The sequence below is a fragment of the Dermacentor silvarum genome, chromosome 7 (assembly GCF_013339745.2).
Source record: "Dermacentor silvarum isolate Dsil-2018 chromosome 7, BIME_Dsil_1.4, whole genome shotgun sequence".
In the NCBI taxonomy this organism is placed as follows: domain Eukaryota; kingdom Metazoa; phylum Arthropoda; class Arachnida; order Ixodida; family Ixodidae; genus Dermacentor; species Dermacentor silvarum.
The window spans coordinates 77,188,001-77,205,474 of record NC_051160.1 but is presented as its reverse complement, the minus strand read 5'-3'; the positions used below and the strand labels follow the sequence as shown (position 1 = coordinate 77,205,474).

Below are 17,474 nucleotides of genomic sequence, written 5' to 3'. Positions count from 1 at the left end.
ACTTTTAAATGCACCCACACGAATGAGTACACGCACACAAGCGCACCCGCACACACACATACGAACACGCGCACTCGACACATGCACTCACAAACACACACGCACCAAGCTAGCCGCAAACAAGCTGAAAAAATTTCGCAGTTTCGCCCGAACGACAAAGCATCAATTGCGATAGAAAATTAGTAGAGAGCTATAAGGAGTAGGGATAGTAGTTTTATTCCGCGCGACGGAAGTAGCGTTTTCTCTCCGCAGCGCGTTAGCTCTCCGCGAAGGCGCGCGTCCCCCGCGCGCTTTCACTCGCACATACGGCGCGCGGCGACTATTTTATCGCCCTTGGACTTTAAACGGAACCTCGCGGCGATGGCGACGCGCACGGTAAAAATCCGCTTGAAGTGTTAACGCCTATAATTGCTATCGCAATAAAAAGGCGTCCAGCGGACAGCGATAAACAGTTTTAGCAGAGCGCCGCTTATGCTCCGCTCCGCTCAGATTTAACGTTCTGAGATACTGCAGGGAACTACGTAGATTTCGCATTTGATAAGCGCGTCTTGCCGAGACAGGCCTCGGAAACGCCGCTGGTTTTCTGTCCGCGCGAATTACAGCGCCATCCATGAAATGGATGCGAAACCAAAATCGTCTTTTCCTTTTTTTTCTTGTAAATCCTCTCTCAACTATGTCGTTTCTCTCTCGCCTTCAACTATGGGCGGCGAGGCTGGCGCGGCCCGCGCTCGCCTTCGGCCGTGCTGATAACGGCCAAAACGGCAGCAATTTGTTTTCTGTCATTATGCGATCAGTTTTGCGGTTTTCGCCTTCCTCGCTAGCAGTGTGGTCCATGTGGTACCCTACCGTTGCACGTTCCTTGGCTTTTTTTCCGCAATGACTCGCAGATGTCGCTGTTCGTGTATAGTTCGATGGTGCACGAACACATCAAGGCGAAGTGAGCCATGCGACGTGAAATTCTACCGCATCCTTAAAGACAACAGGTGAGCACTTTGCAGTTTACTTCCCGGTTTTTATTTGTGATAGTAATTGTGTGCAGTCATGCATGGCTGTCCGGTGGTGAGGCGGGAGCTAGCTGATTTGATGAATCGTTATGCCACAAGCAGCGAACATAAAACTCCTAATAAATATAGTACCACCTGTACGTATCGCAAGGAACACGAGTGTAGGTGACGCAAGCGCAATAGGGTTCCCGCTAAGCGGTTGTGTGGCATTTGCTAGCATATGCCGGACTGAGCGGAGCGGACAGCAAGCGCTCCGGTAAGATACACTAATATCAGTGCACAACCGTGACTGAGAGAACCATTATGGCGCCGGCGCTAGCGAAAGGATGCGCGGACTAGCTTAAAGGTGTCTCCGCCTTGAACGGTGGCTCTGCTATCGATGCGCCCTACCGAAAAGGTCAATTCGTCTTATACAGCAGGCCATCAAAGATAGATAACCGACTACTGACATTAGAAGAGGGACCGCGACATAAAACGCTCCAAGCTTACGTCATTATGCTGTTCCGGCTAAAAAGTGGTAACCTCGGGGAATTCAGGAGCAATAGCAGCCAGACAATTTTCGAAAGTGTCTTCATCTGAGTGTGTCATTGCCAATAGAAGGCGAGAAAGACAATCGACGTTAACATGACGGTGGTCACGCCTGTAAGTTACCACAATGTCAGGAAGTCGTAAAGCCCATCGTGCCAGACGACCAGACGGATACCGAAGGCTTACAAGCGAGCATAAAGAATTGTGGTCGATGACGATCTTGAAAAGACGACCGTTAGTATAACAGCGAAATTTCTGAACAGCGAAAATAGCCTTGAGAGGTTCTTGTTCTGTGACAAGAATTTCGTTCAGAGTTGGTGAGTCAACGACTCCCATAAGCAACAACGTGTTCTGCGTCTTTAGATCGTTATACGAGCAGTGCTCCGATGAATTATCCCACTGACGTCAGTATGGATTTTGCTGGGAGAAGGGTCGAAGGTATGTAGGATAGGGTCCGACGTAGATTTTAAATTAGCAAACTTTTGAAGAGCCGCTGCTTTATGCAATGTGCAACATGCATCGTGAAAAGGCTCATAACAACGCTCATCTTATTATATTTACGTAGATTGTCGGCAGCTACCAACAAAATTTGTGGTATTTAAACATTTAATTAAACGTGCCAAACATTGTGTGCGGCGCATAGAACTCAGGATAGTGATAGGATCAATATACAGTAACCCTTCACGTGGGTATCCTAATCGCTGTATCTGGCCAGTTTTCACGAATACATTTTAAGGAAGTGAGTTACGCTGTGTTTCGTGCGAACAAGAAGAAGAAAAAAAAAGGAACTGCATCCTGTAGTTTGGCGCCTGTTACCTAGTGCTTCTGAGCATGATGCTGTGTATTCATTATTTCTATCACATTGGCCACATTGTTGTACAAGTTGATGGTGAATACTCTCTCTTACTGAAATGTTGATTTAAGATCTCTATTGCTTCTATATTGCAACCTATTTGGAGACAACGAATAAATTGCCTTTTATGGGCTCTTCGATAGGCATGTCTGCTTCATGTTTTGCTTACTGCCATTCCACTGGGTAAATTTTTTAACACACCATGCAAAAATATCTTCCGCGTGGCCTCCCGATGCTCTCAAAATCAATTCTTGTAGCAAATTTTAAACGCGATATAGGACATTGCCGATCTGTCGAATGACAAGAAAAGGAAATGGCTTTCACCGTTCAGATACTGAAGTAAATATCTAAAAAAAGAAGTTTTATAACTAGACTCTTCGTATTTGTTTGATAACTATAAGGTACTAGGCGTTCAAATTCTTTAAACTATTAGCGTGTCTTACTAAAATATGAATGGTTCGTGGCCATTTTTCACGGAGCAGCAGTAATAAAAAAGACTCCAGTGACAAAACGCGCAGTATTTCATTTCCGTATCCGGAGCCAAACTAATTTCATTTACCATTATACCGTACACGATTACGCACCGCGTTGCTCTCAACCGAAGTTCATTTAGTGAGTACGGTTGCTCTCCTAATGTCTGCCTGGCTCAACAAACTCGTTGCTCAGAGGTTGTCATCCTCATACGAGAATTTCACCGCTAAGTTTAACGGCCGCGAAAAATAAACTAAGTAAATAGTGCATACTGAGAGCACCACTCTGCACGGTTGTAATAGTGTGCACCATTGCCACCTGTGAACAGTGTACATCAACTACCTTTTAATGAGGTACAAATAGATAAAGTCCGAGAGAACGACGACGTGATGTGATTCTTTTCGATTGTAACGCAAAACACTGTTTGTGAACAATTTTTTCTTGCAGTTCGTCTAAGCCATATGTTTGTGATAATTCGGTCATGCACTACAATCGTGTTTTAGTATGAAAACGCATTTGGCACGAACTTGTGGTGACCCAGTATTCAGTGCCAAACTGAAGCCATTATCTGAACACATTCGAATAAGCTCTTACTACAGAAAAATAAAACCTAGCTGCTGGAAGCGTAACGTGCATGACCCACACTTCATGGGCACTGGAAACAAATTTCACTTCTTATTTTCATGAAGTTTTTTTTTTTCGTGTGGAACAGTACGGGTACTAAGACAGAAGAGAGTCAGCATAAACAAGAATTCTTACAATGCATTATTGCTCTTGTCTGAAAGAAGTATAGGCATTTGTTATTTCCGATATATTTTCTTCTTTTAAACTCACGTGCAATCAATGCTATAATACCAAGGGCCGAAAGCAGAAGACAAGATGCATCAATGTTATAATACCAAGGGCAGGAAGCAGAAGGCAAGATGTTCTTATAAAAAATTGAAAGTGACATACCTCTTTTACAGAAGGGGTGCCATCTCTTTTTACCAGTGGTGTTTGGGCTGCGTTACTTTCCAGCGCGATAGCTGCGCGAAGAACAGTAAGTGCTACCCACACAATTATGTTAACCATACTACGTTTCTCGTAGCCCTCAGGTACCAATTCTGGCTTAGAACGGACTGCACACTTCCATAAAGACAGCGAAGGACATCTTCCAGGACATTTTAAATATGCATAAATTGCTCCTTCCAAATTTCATTCCGCAAGATTGTCAAAAGCTCCGTGACTTCGTAAAAGGTCGCCAATCATTTCATGGTAAGTTAAAGCTGGCCGCAGCAGAACATGGGGGCTGCTCTATGTCAGCCATATACACGAAAAAACTACATGCGTAGGTCTTCCAAAAATAAAATATCACAGCTGTTCATTAAATGTAATGCCCCACCTGTCCAGTGAGGCTGCCAAGAAAGTTTAAAACGTGCGGCTTCTCGAACCTGGGCTAAATATCGTCTCCTCTGGATAGCTGACGTGTACAACGCGACTTCCTCGTCATAGACCACAAGTTGTGCGCACGTTGCTACACGATTTTATTACGTACAAGAACATTCAGGTAGTTTACTTATAGCACCTTTATCTTGCTTCACATGTGAAAATGCAATGTGGAAAGTTGGGCGAGTGGGTGATTAATAATCATACCGTAATGGGGAGACAGCGCATTGACCAGGACAAAGTGGAGAGTCGTATTCTTGTGAATCTCCGCTTTCTACAATTGGTGTGCGCTCATCCAGCAATGCATAACTAAGTGAAATAATGCTGCCAAAAGTGCGCTTTAAAAAATTATTAGCTATTATTATGTAAAAATTTAAACTTGTGCAGTTTACAAAGGGGCTGTATGCATATAAACAAAATTTAGGCAAGCTTGAAGAATAAGTACCAAACTTAGGCTGGTCATTCTGCACCGAACGTTATAAATATCTAATGTTTTACGGGCTGCCTCTAATGACGAAGCTGTGGACTACAAGATAACAACACGTGCTCTAAATTGTACCTTTAGCCCATGTTCTTTATTGCTGTCAACATTACTTTATTTGAGCGTTAACGCGCGCAACCAAACGTATCAGAAAACTGAAGTTTAACAATTTTTGAATAGTAACAGATAGCTGATAAAATATTTCAGAAATAAGAATCTTGCTATAATATAGGATTCCTGCTGGACGCACCGTCGCTCTCTAGATTGAGTGACTGAGATCCGAAGTGTATTCATCGGAGGGATAGGCTTTGTGAACTTACAGGAAAAGCGAGGGCATAACTCAAATAACATACCAGTGTACACAATACAATGCTCGCGATCAGGCCAGATTGCAGCTAGTTTCTACGCATAAAAAAATTTGCATAACGCTTATGCCATAGACCCAAAAGCCGTCATTCAGGTCCCTCTATGTAGAGCAGCTTGTATGCGTGACCGATTGCTCTCAACAGGCTTAGAAATTTTTACGCATATAAAACCGAACATAATGCTTATGGCATGACTTCAAAAGCCATTCTTCAGGTCATTGGAGAGCAGCTGGTATGCGAGACCGATGGCTCTCAACAGTCTCAGATAATTTTGCGAGCTGCCTTCCCTGCGCGGGACTCGTGGCTAGAATAGCACGTAAGGACCACCGTCTGGCAGCCTGTGTGCGTGGTAACAGCTGAACTGTTTATCCGTCAGCGCTTCGTACATGTAGCATCAGAAGACCAAGTGCTAAAGCGTATACACCTCAGCATAGTTTCCAAAGGCTCATGATCGTTTATATGCTTGTTTTAGTTCGCAAACATTCAACAGGTAGCATTAGCATTCGATAACAATGCTTTCGTAGGATCTTACACACACTGAGCTCTGGAATATATGTGTCTCTCAAGGGTACATCAACTTACGGACCACTGCTGGCAAACACAGGAACTTTGCACTCGCTTGATGCATACAGTGAAAACCTCAGGGCTAGCAAGGAATAGGTCAAGCAGGAGAGTGGCATGCTGGAGGAGCACACGACAGCCCCTAAAGCGCAAGAACAGCTTAATAAGACTGGAGGAAAATTCAATAGCTCCGGATAACATGTTCTGATAAACTTCCGATAATTTCTGATAATTCTTGATTTAATTTCTGGATACTTTCTGATAAATTTCTTGACTTTATTCCTGTTTTTGAATGCTTTGCGGAGGAACACGAAGTGGAATATTGGTGGAGCACATTTAAAAAAAAAAGCCGTTAGATCTTACAGAGAAGTTCATACCTAGTATTGAATCGGCTAGGCTTCAAAAGCGTAAAAAACCATGGATCACCTTTCGTGTATTGAAGCTAGTTAAAAAACGAAGGCATGAGTTTCAATGATATAAAAGAACAAAAACTCAGGCATACTTTAAAAGGCTACAAGAATTAACACGCGAATACAAAACCCTGTCGAAAAAAGCAAAAGAACAGTATCTTAAACGATTAAATGACAAAATGAAAACAAATCCTAAACCGTTCTGGCAGTATTTGATGGGATGTGGGTCTGATCCTGTTGGAATAAATGAAATTATTTACAATGAACGCACTCTTTCTGACGATGCAGAAAAAGCGACGTGCCCAAACAGATATTTCCAATCAGTCTTTCTTTCTCAATCAGCATGCAGCCCACAATCATCAAATAGCAACGTTCCTCTTATGCAACCAATCGAACTTAGCATTAGCGGCATTGAATCTCTGCTAAAGAACCTTGAGGAAAGTAAGGCTATTGGTCCTGATGGTATCTCTCCAAGAATTTTAAAACAGTGTGTTCATGCCATCTCGCTTTACCTTTATTTAATTTTCCATAAGTCGTTAACGACTGGCCAGATGCCAGAGGACTGGAAAATAGCAAATGTAGTCCCAATTCACAAAGGAGGCTCTAAAAAAGAAGTTACTAATTATAGACCTATCTCACTTACTTCTATCTCATGCAAGGTCATTGAACACTTAATATGCAAGGCTATCATGAAACATCTAATGGACAACGCAGTGCTTACAAACAGACAACATGCATTTCGCAAGGGATCTCATGTACGACACAGCAAATGATGACCTGGCTTCTGTAGTTGATTTGGGTGGGCAAATAGACTGCATATTTCTAGACTTCCGCAAAGCATTTGATACTGTTTGCCATTCTTTACTATTTCTTAAACTCCGAATGTTAAATATAGATTCCAGTGTTTGCAGCTGGACAGAAAACTATTTGTCAAATCGCCGTCAACGTGTTGTCCTGAATGGTACTAATTCAGATTATCTTGAGGTCACATCAGGCGTCCCGCAAGGATCTGTCCTGGGGCCTCTTCTTTTCTCATATATATTAATGACATTAACTTAGGCATTGACTCTAACGTGCGGCTCTTCGCGGATGACTGTATTGTGTATAGAAAAATTGATAATGAAAATGATGATCTCATACTGCAGGCCGACCTAGAACGTATTTGCGAATGGTGCTCTAAGTGGAAAATGAATTTGAATGCGGGTAAGTGCGTCCATGTGCGGTTTACTAAGAAGAAAAATGTAATCGATGTCAGCTACTATATTATGAATAATATTTTGAGTAAAAAATTCACGACTAAATATTTGGGCGTGATGCTGTCGGGCGACTGCTCTTGGCGGGCATATGTGGACTATGTGGTTGGCAAAGCGGCAGTTGCTTTGAACTACATTCAAAGAAATTTAAAATGTGCTAATTCTAACCTTAGAAGCACGGCGTACCCAACTTGTATAGGACCTATTTTGGAATATGCTTGTGCCCTTTGGGACCCGTCACAGATATGTCTCATCAATAAACTAGAGAAAATACAAAACAGTGAAGCCAGGTTCGTCTTGGGTAGGTACGGGAGGAAGTACAGTTGCACAGCAATGAAAAAAGCTCAATTGGGAATCGCTATCGTCTCGCCGAAAGAAACTGCAGCTAAAATTTCTGTATGAAATATATCATAACAAAACTGGAATTGATAGGGAAGTGTACTTAAAACCGCCAAACTATATGTCTGCACGCACTGACCACCAGTGCAAAATTAGAGAATACCGGGCTAGGACGGGCCTGTATGCCAATTCCTTTTTTGTTAAAACTATTGCTCAGTGGAATCGGCTGTCATGTGAACAGGTGTGCAGTTTCAATCAAGATGTATTTTTTCATGTTTGTAACCCCCCTGCTGTAACGCTTTCGGGCTAAGCGGGGATATGTCTGAATAAAGAATAAAGAATAAAGCCGCTCTCACTTATTGCCTAAGATGAATTCACACACACACACGCACACACATACAAATATGTATGTATGTATGTATGTCTGCATTTTTGTATGTATGTGTGCATGTATGTATGTATGTATGTATGTATGTATGTATGTATGTATGTATGTATGTATGTAAGTATGTGTGCGTATGTGTGTGCGTGTGAATTCATCTGAGACAAGGAGTGAGAGCGGCTTTAAGTGTTATCCGGAGCTCTTCAATTGCCCTACACTCTTAATAAACTGTTCTTGCGTTTTTAGGGCTGTCATGTGCTCCTCTACCATGCGAATAATGTACTTGCTGCATTGATTGAAAGATAGTGTTATACAAATAAGGAACATCACTCCACTGTTGCCACATATAAACCCAGTCAAGATGCAACCGCTTCTTCAAAGATTCGTTATCACATGTTATATAAATCTCGCGAGAAAAAATGCTCAGAGAACGTGGATACTGTCGCATAATGTGCATTTACGAAGACAGTGTGGTTGAGCAGTAGCGCACCCAGGATCTCTGCCAGGGGGGGGTTGACAGTTTGCCAATACCATCTAAAAAGCACTAATTTCGATTTCTTCACGGGAAATTGTCAAAAAATGCGCTTTTTGCGAGTGTGCAGACGATTGCGCGTCTTACATCTTAGTTGCAGTACTCAAATGCGTAAGGAAAGAAAAGTGGTTAAACAAAAGGGGGGGGGGGTTAAGTCGGCCTCAGGGGGGGGTTACAACCCCCGAATCCCCCCCCCCCCCCCCGTCGGTGCGCCACTGTGGTTGAGGTTTGCTAGCAGAATGTTTCAACACAGCAGAATCCCCAGCAAGGCATTAGCACCGGCACTAATGATAATTACGAGAACTCCGATAAGTGGTAACATATGGCGCAATACAAATACATAATTATTTCCACCTGCACTTATTTCCAGTTCGTGAACACAGCGGAACCAATATATACATAATACTCGAGTGAGAAAACGAAGATATTGTGCAAGGTTTAAAAAATAAGCCACATTGTTACAGAAACGTTTTTCATAAGCCGGACCTACTACCGTGGTTATCAGAAGTAAGTGTTTCTGTTTCTGAGCGCCACACGTAAGGTTTAACCATGAGGCGAAGTAAAGGTGCCATGACACGTAGAAAAATCTTTCTAAAATAGTACAAATTAGGATGAATCACGTGTTAATCTAATCATGCCTTAGGCAACAAGTCATATTGTAATTTTAATAGGGACCACAAGAAAATCTCACCTATCTTGCAAAAAAAAAAAACGATGAAAAAAATTACAAAAATGCACACTTCCAGTGAGTCAAGGAACTGGTATATCGTTGCCAAAGTCGCTGTTCTCTCACCATATTTTTGACATTCTAGGGAAAACAACGTCAAAGCAGATTTATGTCGACCAGCATGTCTGGCAATGAGTGAGCTCCATTGCTGATTATATGGACATTTATACTGTGTGTACGACTTTGGACAATCTTCCGCCGCGTCAATACACACCAATAACTACTACGAAGACTAATGAAACTTGTTGTTGGGCTAATCGGTTCATGTCATACCGTGGACCATAAGGACGCTTAGTGCAAAAAATGAAGGAGGGACGGAGTCAAGGGGAGCGTCACTCCCTGATGCGCGTATTAAGTTTTTTTTTCTGTATGTTGCGCACGTCTGTGCATACATATTTGTTGAACCCTTTACCCCGTCCCTCCTTCATTTTTTCCCTAAACAACCATACGGTAAACGGTATATACTACGAAGACGACAAAGCTCCGCTGATGGGTTCAACCTTTCAACCAACAAACGAAACGTACGAACCTGTGGGACACTGGGTAATCTAAGCAAACGCGGCCTTTAGCAGGAGAACAATTACGTTTCCCAAGTTCGACGTACCCTAAGGTCCAAGCTACCCGGCGCTATGCAGCGAAGTTTTTATATCCCTTATTATTTGAGCTGCAGGCTATGCATGATGAGGTAGAAATCCTAGACAAATTGCCTAACGTTGACTATGCTCACATCTCTACTGAGAGCCTGAGTAGCGTTAAGCAGCTCAAACAGCTTCCAGAAACGTTACGTATTTGTTCGCAGATCCACAAAATTCCACATGGGAATTGTGTTGTCCACTGGTGCAGGCATAGGGTCAAGACCACAACAATGACCTTGCGGAGTCCAATGCTTACTCTTTCTTGACACCTTGAGCTCCTCCTCAACCCTTTCCCTATTACACCCGGTGAGTTCGCATTGCCCGAGAATCCATCCTCTGGCGGGACAAGCATGCCCTCATCCCCCACGTGTCTTCCCCCTTTCCCACAATCCTACACGGGTGAAGGAGGCGCTTCTGGAGACTACAGGCGGGGGTGGCCCTTACACATGCCATCACTTGTGCTTGCAGTCATCCACGTGAAGACGAAGTTCAATGTCCGAAGTGCTTCGTTACTGCAAATGCCGTAGGGTACAACATCTACTTGGAACGTGCCTGGGGACAAAGAGAGTATTCGAAAGGGTACTTAAGATGTGAAATTAAAAACCGACCAACCTGAACAATATGAAAGATTTGTAGTGAACAACACGTTCTACAAGTCGCTTTTGTTGTATCTTCATGAAACTGGCTTTCGTGCTCACATTTTATTTCATTTTAAAGCTATGCCACGCGGCCACCAAACAAATAAAAAAGAAAAATGAAACGTGATAACGTTATGTGACGCTATATTTTACCAAGAAAGTAAAATTTTCAGGCAATGCAATTGATGGATGACTGGTCAATTTATCTTTTTCATTGCAAATTTCTCAAGCCTCCATTACCTGGCGTGCTGTGCAGGGATGTAGTATTGCTAAAACGGCAGCTTGGTGAACTCATGCACAAATAATACATGGCCCTCAGGCGATCTCATGCTAGATTTTTGTAGCTTTTCGTCTGTTGTTTATTTCCCAATTAGCTATATAACATATTAAACGGGCAATTTCCAATTTCCTGCAGTGTACTGCAAACCCATTGTGTCATTGGGGGTTGTTGTGCAGTGATGGAGTTACTTATACCCTTATGATCCTTATATATATTGGGTGACGGGTGCTTTGTAAAAAGCAGGGGACAGAGAAAATAAACGAGTGAAGCTGTCTTCTATATAACAAAAATAATGTGAAATGTCTGCCAATGAGGGCCTTCGGGCGCGTTGGGGGACTGCGCTGCTCAGTTCATGCCTGGACCAGCAACTATGGGCTATCCAGCAGGCCGTGGAAGCTGCCGGGACACACGGTCTCTCCGCTGGCTCCTAGGTGGGAACCCAGCCGAGCAATCTGCCGGAAATAAAGTTCTCTCTCTGTCTGCCAATGCACCCTATGTAGGAGAAAAATATTGTTCTTTGATATTTTCACTTGATGAATCATTCAATTTATTGGAGTTGAATAGCATTAGATGCGAAAAGAAATGTCATTAAGAAGATCTTGCCAAAATGATTGTGTCTTTATAGGTAAGTCTAAAATCTACAGTTGTACAACCGAATCAATGTTACCATCAATGTTCTTGACAAGAACTAAGTGGCGCATTATTCACATTGCCCATATTCTTCGAAAATGAAATGCAGACAGCTTGAAATCCTAAATAACACTTACTTCTACAGCGAAGCTGTGAAGTCAGTGAAGCTGTGAGCAAACGCACGGCAGAGAGCCAAACATGATTTCTTCCCCCACGCGAAAAGCCATGTGGGGACGGGAAGGAGGGAGGGGAGGCGCCGTTTAGCTGAGGCACCAAATGCGTATCTTGCGACCGGGCGCAAGGGAAACTGGTGACTCAATCACCCACGCGAAAGGAGGAAAGCGGGAAAACAGCGCGAGAGGGAGGGGGTGCGACTTTTGCTCTGCGAGCAATTAACTGAGTGCCTGTACTTTGCGCGGCGACGCGCAGTCGCGCGCTTCGTATCTTGAAAGCGATTGAAAGCATTTTGACAGCGGTTGTGTGCGGTCATCCAGGGTGATCTATTCATGTTTGTGTGTGCGCGCTGACACCGTCCTCGTTAATTCAGTTAGTAAGCGAATGTGTCCAAGTTTATACAACCAATAAAACTACTATCCTTACTCCGTATAGCTGGCTATGAATTTGCTATTGCAATTGATGCTTCACAACGCGCAGAACTGTTGTCCACGGCGGCGGCGTTTTGCTCGCGTTCGCACAGAACGCCTGCGGCGTTGGTGACGTGTTTATGTAGAACGTGCCAACCTTTCCTGTACACCCTATGGCGGTGTTCCGTAGCGACCGTAAGGCCACGGTCCCTGTGGTCACTAAATAAATGATAACCACCGGATCATATATATTTCTCATTCTTTACTAGTTTAAATAACCAAAAAAACACCATCACACTTCAATAGTCATGATTGGAAATACATAATTTCCACCATAGTACAGATTCGCTGGTCTTCCATTTCCAACCCAGTGGAAGGGCTCCCAGTTTTTTCCTAGCATTTAAAGTGGTCTGCGGTAAGTAATGCCTAAAGAGAATTTCTCCATCAGGTTTTAAGGTTCCGACTGCATTAAAGTGACATTTAATTGAACAAAGCAAAAAAAAAAAAAAAACACGCTAGAAGAGCGCAAACGACATGGACAGAAAATGTTATACACGTGTTGGTATTTGTCGAATGAAATGCCGCGAGCCGGCTTGCAAAAAAGGACACAGCCTGTAGAAAGCTGGGCATAGAGTTCCGATGAACGCGAGATTTTTATAAACATTTGAATTTCTGCATCAGTCTCACATCACACACTGCTAATAAACGAAACACGTATGCCCAATGAACTAGAACAGGTACAGCTTTCAGTAACAATAACAATGGGTACATGGCAAAGGAAAGTGTCACAAGATAAGTAGGACGTTCTGACTAATATATTAGGTAGATAGAATGAAGGCCTAGACCTATATTCACTTTGTGTCAGGGGTTAAGTAAGTTGTTTCCTACACACATGGCTCATACAAGCGAAGCTTTATTGCCTCACTTGTTTCGCGGTCGGTGAAAGAGGAAAACTATCATCATCAGCATTGGCTCGAGCGTCGTCGTCGTCTTCCGCAGCTGGCTGGTTGGCGCCTCTCGGGTTGCGCTCGTGCTCGTGCCACTGCTCCCACGTTCGTCGTCGTCGTCGTCTTCTTCTACAGCATGGTCCATTGCCGCTCATGATTCCGCCGTATAATTTCACTTCTCTTCCGTCGTCCTAATGGGGAGGTCGCGTTTACGGGGCTATGAGCCATTGATTAAGGGGGTGTGAGCCATTCATTTCCTGACGTGATCGTATGGTATGGTAAAGCTTTATTCAGGTCCCTCGGAACGCGCGTCACCACGTAGCGGGCCGCTTCCCCGTCGGTAGAGGAAGCCCAAGCCTCTGTAATGCGTCGCGGGCCCGATTGACAGCCCATAGCTGTGTTTCACGATCGGGGCTCATTATGGCAGCCTCCCATTTGGATGACGTGTCGCCGTCGCCACCGCGTAGCGCGGGGCACCGCCAGACCATGTGTTCCAACTTAGCTAGGTCTGAGCACAGCTCGCAAACATTGTTCGATTAAACCCCTGGGTAGATCATTTGTAACAATGCCGGGTTAGGGTATGCCCCGACCAGGAGTAACCTGAGTGTTAACGCCTGTGGCTGCCTAGTTTCCCATATGGCGGAGGATATTGTCTCCGTCACATGTAAAATGTTTCGTAAGCTCGTTATATGAGGGAGGGTCCGATTCTCCATCCCCTTAGTGCCACGCCACCCGGCAGGTGCACGGTCAACGACTCCTCGCGCAGCTCTGTGGACCAGCTCGTTGAGGTTGGGTGGGGCACCCTCGGTCTGCCTCATGTGTGCGGGGAAGCAGAGGATGGAGTCCACCCTTGGGGTGTTACTATCCTCATTTATTCGTAGAGTGATGTCGACGTCCTGTACCGGCTTCTAACCCTCCGGTTTGGGCCCCATTTGTATGGGCTTGTGAAGGAGTTGTTTTGAGGTCCGAGGAGAACATCGAAGGCCGCGGTCGGCTTAAGATATTATTACGTAGGAAGACGCAGACGAAAAGCTATATACAAGTATATTTACAAGCAAATACGCCGCACTTGACCAACAGGCAACAGCCCGCGCTAGCCTCTAATCGTCTTCTTCACACTGCTCGCCTCTTCGTCATCGCAAATAATATTCCGTAGCACTACCTCCAGCGGCAAAAGCGCCGTCCCGGGGCGATTAAACGCCGGCCTCGGAAGCAGTGTAGTAGGCCTTGAGCCTACTGACACACGACATCACTAGATGCCAGAGTAGATGGCGCGGTCGAACTGACAGGAGCAATTTCATACCTCACAGGTGTCACCTGGCGCAGCACGCAGTACGGCCCTGTGTATCGCGAAAGGTGCTTCTCTGAAAGTCCGACGTGACGAGAGGGCGGCCACAGGAGCACGAGCGCATAAGGCGAAAACTGTACGTCACGGTGGCGGGCGTTGTACTGACGCTGCTGAGTGGTTTGCGTGGCCGTCAGTCGAGTACGGGCAAGCTGGCGTGCATGGTCGGTGAGGGCGAAAGCGTCGTGTGCATACTCGCTTGAACAGATTGCAGCAGGAGGAAGTGCCGTATCAAGGGGCTAGGTCAGTTCGCGACGGTACCGTAGATAAAAGGGAGAAAATCCGGTGGTGTCGTGCTGGCAAGAATTATACGGAAATGGGACGTAAGGAAGGCAATGTCCCAGTCGTGGTGGTCCTTGGAAACGTACTTGGACAGCATATCGGTAAGGGTACGGTTTAACCGCTCCGTCAGGCCATTGGTTTGAGGATGGTATGAGGTAGCCATCTTGTGTTGAGTGGAGCAGGAACTCACAACGTCGGCGATAACTTTCGATGGGAAGTTACGACCACGGTCCGTAAGCAGCTCTCGCGGGGCGCCATGAAGCAAGATAATGTCACGCAAGAGAAATTCCGCGACGTCAGTGGCGCAACTGGTAGGGAGAGTCCGCGTGATAGCGTATTGGGTCGCATAATCAGTTGCGACGCCTACCCATTTGTTCCCAGAAGATGACGTGAGAAAGGGGCCGAGCAGGTCCAATCTAACACAAAAGAACGGTTCCACAGGGACGGTTATCGGCTGGGGATGACCGGCAGGGTGGGCCTGACGTGTGTTCCGACGCTGGCAGGGATCACAGGCAGCAACGGACGGAGCGAACGAGACCCGGCTATTAGAAGCAGCGACGGATGCGGTCGTACGTGCGGGTTACCCCAAGATGTCCTGCAGTGGGTGCGTCATGCATCTCAAAGAGCACAGTCCGTCGTAGATGTTTTAGCACGACAAGAAGAAGTTCAGATGTGTCAGGGAGGAAGTTCCTTCGTTACAGAATGCCGCCCTAGAGGAGATATCGGCGAACGGAGGCGTCGGTAGGTGTAGAGCGCAGACGCTCGATGAGTGCTCGCAGCGATAGGTCCCGGTACTGCTCAACGGCGATGTTAGCGAAGGGAGACAGAGGGAAAATTCCGTTGGTGGTACAACTGTCGGCGCCGTCAGGCTCGTCTACCAGATAGCGAGACAGGCCGTCACCGTCCTTGTGTAGTCGGCCAGATTTTCAGGTGACAGAATACCAATATTTTTGGAGGCGTAAGGCCCAGCGACCAAGTCTTCCTGTAGGATTTTTCAGTGAGCATAACCAGCAAAGCGCGGGATGGTCTGTGACAACGGAAGAGGGTCGGCCATATAAGTATGGGCAGAACTGCACAGCCACCCAAACTAGGGCCAGACACTCACGCTCAGTGATGTAATAGTTACGCTCCGAGTGTGAGAGGAGGGTGCTGGCGTAAGCGATAACACGGTCGTTGCCGCGCTGGCGTTGTGCCAGTACTGCGCCAATTTCGTGGCCGCTGGCATCAGTACGGACTTCCGTAGGCGCAAAAGGGTCGAAATGGGCGAGAACGGGTGGCGTTGTGAGAAGGTCGATTATATGCGAGACCGCAGAGGCCTCTTAATCGCGCCACTGGAAAGGGGCGCCTTTTTTTCAAAAGCTGGCTTAGTGGTCGTGCTATGGTCGCGAAATTTTTCACAAAACGGCTGAAGTACGAACAAAGGCCGATGAAGCTGCGCACATCCTTGACACACCTCGGAACAGGGAAGTGCGTAACACCATGGATCTTGCTTGGGACTGATTGCACTCCGTTCGCGTCAATGAAATGTGCAATGACGGTAATCTGGCGGTGATCGAATTGGCACTTCGATGCGTCGAGTTGCAGACCGACTCGACGAAAAACATCCAGGACTGTTGAGAGGCGCTCGAGGTGCGTAGCGAACGTTCGGCAGTATACTACAACGTCATCCAAGTAGCACAGGCACGTGGACCATTTGAAACCGTGAAGAAGGAGTCCATCATGCGTTCAAAAGTGGCACGGAGCGTTACATAGACCTTACGGCATCACTTTGAATTGATACAGGACCGTCGGGTGTTACAAAGGCAGTCTTCTCGCGCTATAGATTGTCCACGGCAATCTGCCAGTAGCCGCAGCGAAGGTCAATAGAGGAGAAATAGCGAGCACCGTGAAGGCAGTCGAGGGCGCCATCAATCCGAGGTAGAGGGTACACGTCCTTTTTGGTAACCCTGTCAAGGTACCGATAATCAACGCAAAAGCGCCATGAGCCATCCTTCTTTATTATCAGTACAACAGGTGACGCCCATGGACTACACGATGGTTCAATATGTTCTTGGCAAGCATTTTGCTGACTTCTGCGTGAATAACTTCACGCTCAGCCGGTGACACTCGATACGGGCGGCGATGAATAGGAGGGGCAGCGCGGGTATTAATGCGATGTTTAACAGCTGTAGTTTGGGCCAAAGGACGATCGTTAAAGTTAAAGATGTCGTGGTGGGAAAACAGAAAGCGGTAGAGCTCGCGAGCGTGCTTGGACGGCATGTTGGGTGCATTCATTTTCTGTAAGTCGGCGATGGTACAAGTTGCCTACTGCGATGGTAGAGGAGGATCGGCTGAATTGTCGTCTACTGCAATAGATGGTGCTGAGTGATGCTCGTATGACCAAAGCTGGGCCAGAGACATCCCGCGTGGCAGCACTTGTGTCGTCAAGGCAAAATTGACCACTAGCAGGCAGATGCAATTCGCCGTAATAGATAAAACAGTATGAGGCACTATGATTCCGTGTGTAAGGAGGAAGTCCTGCATGGGAGCGGCGATGTAGTGACCGTCGGGGACTGGTGAAGATGACACCCAGTCAACGTAAGTCAGTACCGAAGGTGGCAAGCGAATGAAGTCGACGGAACTGAGGCAACCGGGGTGCAGTTTAGCGGGATCCAGAACAGGCAGGTCAAGGTGGAGAGTAGTGTTGGAACATTCGATGAGAGCAAAATGCGCGGAGAGGAAGTCCAAGCCGAGGATGATGTCCTGGGGACAGTGGGCGATGACTGTGAATAGAACTATAGTGGAGCGATTGGCGAAGGAGAC

The 17,474-nt window shown here is 45.9% G+C and overlaps 2 protein-coding genes across 4 annotated transcripts in view; one reads left to right on the top strand and one right to left on the bottom strand.

The window, feature by feature from the left end:
- LOC119458245 (uncharacterized) overlaps positions 1 to 4,169 on the bottom strand; it is a 162,165-nt gene extending 157,996 nt beyond the window's left edge. Inside the window, exon 1 of one of the 3 annotated variants that reach the window (XM_049670899.1) lies at positions 3,811 to 4,169. Coding sequence is in view for 2 of the 3 variants with exons in the window: in XM_037720075.2 (XP_037576003.1) it covers positions 3,811 to 3,927 (117 nt within the window). In the remaining variant the exon portion in view is untranslated. The remainder of the gene's footprint in view (positions 1 to 3,810) is intronic. The other 2 variants (XM_037720075.2, XM_049670898.1) reach the window with 2 other exon arrangements.
- The window catches only part of LOC125946817 (uncharacterized), a 163,367-nt gene that overhangs the window by 48,408 nt on the left and 97,485 nt on the right, over positions 1 to 17,474 (top strand). The window lies entirely within an intron of this gene.